The following is a 6,445-nucleotide window of genomic DNA, read 5'->3' as shown; positions in this document are numbered from 1 at the left end:
AAGTGACGGGCGCCCGGGGGCGGGCCGGGGCGGGGCCTGGAGGCTGAACGGGCGGGGCGGGGCGGGGCGGGGGCCGCGGCCAAGTCCCGGCCAGACCCCGGGCGGCGGGCGGGAGACACCCGGCCCCGGGGCATGGACTGGGGACACTGAGGCGGGGGAAGGGGACCACTACCCTATCCTCGCCTGAACCCGGACTGTAGCCCCGGGGAAACGGAGACCGAAGGTCGCGAGTGTCTCTGCGCCCAGGCGGGGCTGTGGGCTGGGCACCCAGCCCTGGCGGGACAGATGGGGAAACTGAGGCCTGGGGAGGGAGAAAGGAGGGGCACGTCCTTTTTCAAAGGCATGGACGGACGAAAGGACCCATGCTGTCCCCACTGAGCACTAACAGGGCTTTCCTTCCACCAGCCCCGACCCGGTCCTCGGTAAAAGTGCCAACCCTGGAGCCCCGCTGGACGCCTCAATTTACTCATCTCTCAAAACCGGACAAAGTCAGCCCCAAACCCCCTTAGCCTTTTAGAGTTCATTCATTTCACAAATGCCCTCTGTACTCGGGGCCAGGGCTGTGTTCTCCAGACCCAGCAGTGACTAAATAGACCTTCCCCCCAGGGGGCAGGAAGAGGAGACCTCTGGAAAAGGGACTGTCAGGCTGCAAAAGTGGGAAGGGTGTGCCGGGCAGAAGGAACAATGAGTGCAAAAGCCCCGGGGCATCCAGAGTGGTCGGAGCAGGGTGACGGGAGAGCGTGGCGGGGGGGGGGGAGAGGACAGGCCCATGAGACTGACGGCCCTTTGGTGACAGGTTGCCAGGCTTGGTTTTTGACCCAAGAGCAATGGGAAGCCAGGGGAGGGTTCAGAATAGAGAATTAAACCTGCTCTAGAATCTAGAATCCACCCTTCATTTTGCAAGAAAAGTAGGGAACCTGGATCACGTTAAGAGACCCCACAGGGATGCAGCCCAGATGCAGCCTGGTGGAAATTGTACAGGACAGACGACTCAGCTACTTTAACAAATAAAGAGCAAGGGGGAAAAAGGAGAGGGGAAGGAGGAGGAACTACGACAAAATTCAAGAGGGCACACACCGTGTGACTTCATGCCGACAAACGTGAAAGAGGCAAGAGAAATCAACGGCCATACCACTGAGGAGAGATGGTACCTCTGGGGAGAGTGCTTGGGTGAGGCTCCTGGGACCCGGGATGCCCGGTCTCAGGGTCCTGGCCCACAATGGCCAGCCATTCAGTAGGTGTGCTGACTCTCCAGGGCGCAGCCTGGGCTGTGCCCCTGTTCTTGGGAACTTCCAGGGAACCTGTCCTCACCTTCTTAACACCCTCCAGGACCCTCTGTCCGTCCCTGAGTGTTGCTGCTCCCCAGAGCCCCCACCTCCAAGGTCCAGCCACCTGCCGGACTGAGCGCTCTTCCAGGCCCATTCAACTTGGCAGCCTCCCCAAACAGTTCCTCTCTCCCCACCAAGTAAACTTGGGTCCCCTCAGCCTCACCTGGCCATCATTACCACCCCAAAAGGATTTTCCCTTTCTTTTCCGAATTTTTAGGCAGTTGTCAAGAATACTGGTGAAGGCATGAAAAGGGTGGACAGGGAACTGTCTCCCCCTGCAGGTCCTTTGTTCTTCCTTCTTGACATATTTGCTGCACTTTGATGTCCATGAGTATTTTTCATGTCTTTCCCTCTCTAGTCCTTTTTACCCAGACACAGAGTCTTTTCTTCTGCTGCCCAGCAGCTCACATGGCCTGCTGCACGCCTCACGGGACAGTGTCTGGGGCACATTTCTGGGTGTGGGTTTAGGGGATCAGCATTGTCCTTTCTTGAGGGGAGGGATAAATTAGGAGTTTGAGATGAACAGGTACACGCTACTTTTTTATGAAGTAGATAAACAACAAGGACCTCCTGTGCCTCACAGGGGACTATGTTCAGTACCTTTTTTTGCAGCGGGGTCATTAGGTTTAGTTATTTATTTGGTTTTTCAGTGGAGGTACCGGGGATTGAACCCAGGATCTCACGCATGCATGTGCTCTACCACTTGAGCTATACCCTCCCCCCCTACATTCAGTGTCCTTTAATAACCTATAATAGAAAAGAATATATGTATGTATAACTGAATCACTTTGCTGTACACCTGAAACTAACACAACATTGTAAATCAACTATCCTTCAATTTTTAAAAAATTAAAGGAAACTGTCCTTTATAAACTGCCCTCCACCTGGTTCCTGCCACCAGTAGCACAAGTGACCATGTCCCCATTGTAGGTATCGCTGCCATGCTGTGAGGTGGGAGGTGGACACTCCCTAGGGGTCTGATTTACAGCAAAGTCCCAGGGAGGTTGAGTTATTTAAAGAACAGCCATCTTCCAACCACCAGATTCCGGGCATCCCTCCCTTGCCCTGAACCTTCCTGGCTCCCCAGTGTCCTGGAACAAACTCGGGCAACATATTCAGGGTCTCTGAGGGCAGGCCTCACCACTGGCCTGGGCCCACCCACCTGGAGCCCCAGCCCCGTGAAGGTCAAAGTCATGACCTTAACAAGCCTCATTCCCTTGTCCTGTAGCTTTGTCCCCCTGCTTTTCTTGCGAGTGAGTCTCCACGCCCCCTCCCACGCCCGCTTCCCCCGCCCCGCGCTCCCCCAGCTTAAGATCTGTCCTTCTCGGGTCCACAGCGGCCTCTATGAAGCCTACCCCCCCCCTCTTCGTCTGCCCCTCACTCCAGCCGCCCCGTCTCCTCCGTGCTCTCACCCTGACGGCGCGGGAGGAGGAGGGAATGGGGGAGAAGGGTGCTGCGCGGGTGAATGGAGGGCGCTCACGCAATGGAGGGAGTGGCCAGCGGCTGCTGGAGAACCGGGAAGGCGGGGACAAGGTGGGATGAGGGTATAAATGCGCGGCCGCTGCAGCGCCAGCGTTGGAGCCACCAAATCCAGAGGAGGTACGCTCCAGACCCGGGTGCAATCCTGGCGGGCGGCCGGGAGGAAGCAATGCGCGCCGGAGTCACACCTGAGCCCAACGCGTCCTGGTGGGCGCTGGCCAATGCATCCGGCTGCCCGGGCTGTGGCGCCAACGCCTCGGACAGCCCGGCCCCTGCGGCGTGGCCCGTGGACGCCTGGCTCGTGCCGCTGTTCTTCGGCGCGTTGCTGCTGCTGGGCCTTGTAGGGAACTCGCTTGTCATCTTCGTCATCTGCCGCCACAAGCAGATGCGGACGGTGACCAACTTCTACATCGGTGAGAGCCTGGGCGCTGCTCGGTGCCTGCTGGCCAGTCCGGGGGTCGCCGCGAGGGCGGAGTGGCCGGGAGCGCCCCCTAGCGGTGCGTCGGGGCCTCCCAGCCAGGGGTCTCTCCCCGGCAGGGTTCCTCGTCCTTTCCCCGTTGTCCCCGTCCCTTAGGCTAGAGGTCGGAAACCCTGGCGCTGGAGGGTTCCCTGCGGGCCGGAATAGCTAAAAGGAAGATTGAAGAGTGTGGGGCGTGGAGAGCTCGCCCCCGCCACAAAAGGAAGATGTCCGATTGAGATGTGATTCTTATAACATGGTGTCCGATGAATAAAAGGAGTGAGAGAAAGACAGCTTGGCCCTCGGCTTCTGCCGCAGAGGTTCAGCTTGCACGTCTGGGCGATGGCGGCGCCCCAGCAGGCTGAGTGCTCAGTGTTCTCCATTCTGTGTTGGCTGTTGGGCAACACCATTCTACCCAATATGCAGATAAGAATACTGAGGCTCAGAGGGGCAAGGGCCCACTCAGGTTCTCCCAGCCCGGACAGGGGTGAGCAGGGCCGTTGCTGATGGAATGGCTATGAAGCCCGTACTGGGGGTGTTTGAAATATAAAAGGGCGAGACTGGAGGGTGCCCCAACTTCTCTGCCCAAGGATGTCGGGGCCTCCCTGGGGGCCTCCTGAGCCGTCCTGCTGGTCGCTTGGACGAAGGTGAGGCCCAGGTGGCTGGGCAGGGGCACTGGGTATCTGAGGCCCATCACCCCACATCAAGCACCCGCGCGTCCCCCCGTCCCCCACCTGCAGCCAACCTGGCGGCTACGGACTTGACGTTCCTACTGTGCTGCGTGCCCTTCACGGCTCTGCTCTACCCACTGCCTGCCTGGGTGCTGGGCGACTTCATGTGCAAGTTCCTCAACTACATCCAGCAGGTGCGCGGGCTGGGGGAGGGGTTCTGGAGCCAGGGACGGAGTCTGGGTGCAGGCGGGGCTGGACCTCCTGCGGGCAGCGCAGAGCTGTGGGCCTGGCGTGGAGGTGGGCTCCGGCTGGAGCTGGGACTAGTGGTGTCCGGACAGGGTGGGAGGGAGGACTAGGGCAATGGGGGGGGGATACATTTGGGGGTGGGGTGGCGAGCGCTGGGGTCCTGAGGCTTCTTGCCCGCCTATCCCGGGGTCCTAGGATTGCTCTGCCTCTCCTTGTCTCAGTCTTGGAGTCTCAGCTGACCCCCAGTGGCCCCCTCGCTCCTTTCTGGTATCCCCCCTCCCCTGCCCTTTTAACTAGTGGGCCCCGGAGACCCTCCCAGGACACGTCCTGCCTGTGCCCATCCAGTGGCTAGATAGTGGGGTGCCGCAGGGTGGGCGCGGGCAGGGGGCCACCCGCCGGGTCCCTGGCCCCCCCAGGTCTCGGTGCAGGCCACGTGCGCCACCCTGACCGCCATGAGCGTGGACCGCTGGTATGTGACGGTGTTCCCGCTGCGTGCCCTGCACCGCCGCACGCCCCGCTTAGCGCTGGCCGTCAGCCTCGGCATCTGGGTGGGTGAGTGCTGTGCGGGGGCCGCGCGGGGTGGGAGGGACAAGTCTTTGCCCTGCGTTCACTGCCCCACCCCCATTCCATGCCTCTCTCCGAGCCTGGGTCGTGCTCCTGGGAAACTGGGGCAATAGCGCTCCCGGCGAGGGCCACTCAATGCACGCTGCCCAGGGAGGCACGGGAGAGGCCTGGGTCCCGGCCCGCTCGCGCCCCTAGACCCCAAGGGCAAGGTCTTCAGCCGGGCCTGTGGTGCAGGCTCGGCGGCAGTGTCCGCGCCGGTGCTCGCCCTGCACCGCCTCTCGCCCGGGCCACGCACCTACTGCAGCGAAGCCTTTCCCAGCCGCGCCCTCGAGCGCGCCTTCGCGCTCTACAACCTGCTGGCGCTCTACCTACTGCCGCTGGCCGCCACCTGTGCCTGCTACGGGGCCATGCTGCGCCACTTGGGCCGGGCGGCCGTGAGGCCCGCGGCCGCCGACAGCGCCCTGCAGGTGCGGGCCTGGGCGGGTGCGGGGCACAGCGGGGCTGGAGGTGGGGGTAGGCACGGTGCCGGAGAGTGAGGCGCATCCGAAGGGCGTTGTTCAGGGCGGGAACTGGAGAGGGTCAAGAAGAGGAGCGCAAGCGTGTTGCCCCAGCCAACTCTCCGCCCTCCCGGGTACCAATTCTCCCCATCCCCAGGGGCAGCTGCTGGCTGAGCGAGCGGGCGCTGTGCGGGCCAAGGTCTCGCGGCTGGTGGCAGCCGTGGTCCTGCTCTTCGCGGCCTGCTGGGGCCCCATTCAGCTGTTCCTGGTGCTACAGGCGCTGGGCCCAGCGGGCGCCTGGCATCCGCGCAGCTACGCGGCTTACGCGCTCAAGATCTGGGCGCACTGCATGTCCTACAGCAATTCGGCGCTGAACCCTTTGCTCTACGCGTTCTTGGGCTCCCATTTCCGGCAGGCCTTCCGCAGCGTCTGCCCCTGCGCTCCCCAACGGCGCCCCTGTCGACCCCGCGGGTCTGGACCGTCAGATCCCGCCGCCCCCCAAGCCGAGCGGCACCGACTGGCTGCCCACCAGGCCCCCTCCAAGACCCCAAAGCCAGGCAGCGGCGAGCCAGGGCTGCGCAGGCTGTGTGTCCTGGGGGAAGGCACTGCCCGTCTCTGAGCCCTCTCTGGGGGAATCAAGGTAGGCCCCTCCAGAACAGGCGCTGCTATTATTATTTTATTAATGTCCTTATTTTTGTCCAGGATAATCCTAATGAACATGTTGTCTCCTCCTGGAACGTTGGTTACAAATCTGCTTTGATGTTTGCTTCTATTAATATTGCAGTTACTATTTCTGTGTTTCCTGAAATCAAAGATGTATTGATGTTGGCACTTTCTGGAACTTTCAAGGAAGCAAAGTAGAAGTTTTCACACACAGTGTTGCAGCTGACTGTACAATTGTAATGTAAGATCCAGCCTATTTTCAGAGACATTAAAAAGTGAACACAATGTGACTCTTAAAACTGATGAAACAGGGTACCCTTCTGACTCCCTGGTGAGTGTCCAGAGCCCAGGGTTGCTCGGGCTTCCTCCCAACATGGCTGTCGGGGAAAGTCGGACCTACTCCTGGGCGCACACGCTTCCTGCTTCCACAGCGAGCTGCTGGGAGTTGTCAGAGCCCCACCCAGATTCAAGGCTGGGGGAACAGACCCGCCACTGGGCTGCATGTGCCAGCCCGGGGGGGTCGGGTGGGGAGGCCTCACC

The 6,445-nt window shown here is 61.1% G+C and overlaps 1 protein-coding gene across 1 annotated transcript; it reads left to right on the top strand.

The window, feature by feature from the left end:
- Positions 1-2,919: 2,919 nt before the first annotated feature.
- On the top strand, positions 2,920-6,190 carry KISS1R (KISS1 receptor). Its single transcript, XM_074351358.1, has 5 exons — positions 2,920-3,220; positions 4,005-4,129; positions 4,598-4,733; positions 4,980-5,212; positions 5,400-6,190. The coding sequence occupies exons 1-5, from the start codon at positions 2,977-2,979 to the stop codon at positions 5,859-5,861; spliced, it is 1,200 nt and encodes a 399-aa protein (XP_074207459.1). The 5' UTR covers positions 2,920-2,976; the 3' UTR covers positions 5,862-6,190.
- The last annotated feature ends 255 nt before the right edge of the window (positions 6,191-6,445 follow it).

Source organism: Camelus bactrianus, chromosome 22 (assembly GCF_048773025.1).
Source record: "Camelus bactrianus isolate YW-2024 breed Bactrian camel chromosome 22, ASM4877302v1, whole genome shotgun sequence".
Classification (NCBI taxonomy): Eukaryota; Metazoa; Chordata; class Mammalia; order Artiodactyla; family Camelidae; genus Camelus; species Camelus bactrianus.
This window is presented reverse-complemented; position numbering and strand designations above follow the sequence as displayed.

Excerpts from the sequence above, each read along its gene's own strand:
- KISS1R (XM_074351358.1), top strand. The coding sequence starts at position 2,977 with ATGCGCGCCGGAGTCACACCTGAGCCCAACGCGTCCTGGTGGGCGCTG. Across the intron at positions 3,221-4,004 it reads GGTGACCAACTTCTACATCG|CCAACCTGGCGGCTACGGAC; the intron begins GTGAGAGCCTGG and ends CCCCACCTGCAG. Across the intron at positions 4,734-4,979 it reads CAGCCTCGGCATCTGGGTGG|GCTCGGCGGCAGTGTCCGCG; the intron begins GTGAGTGCTGTG and ends CCTGTGGTGCAG.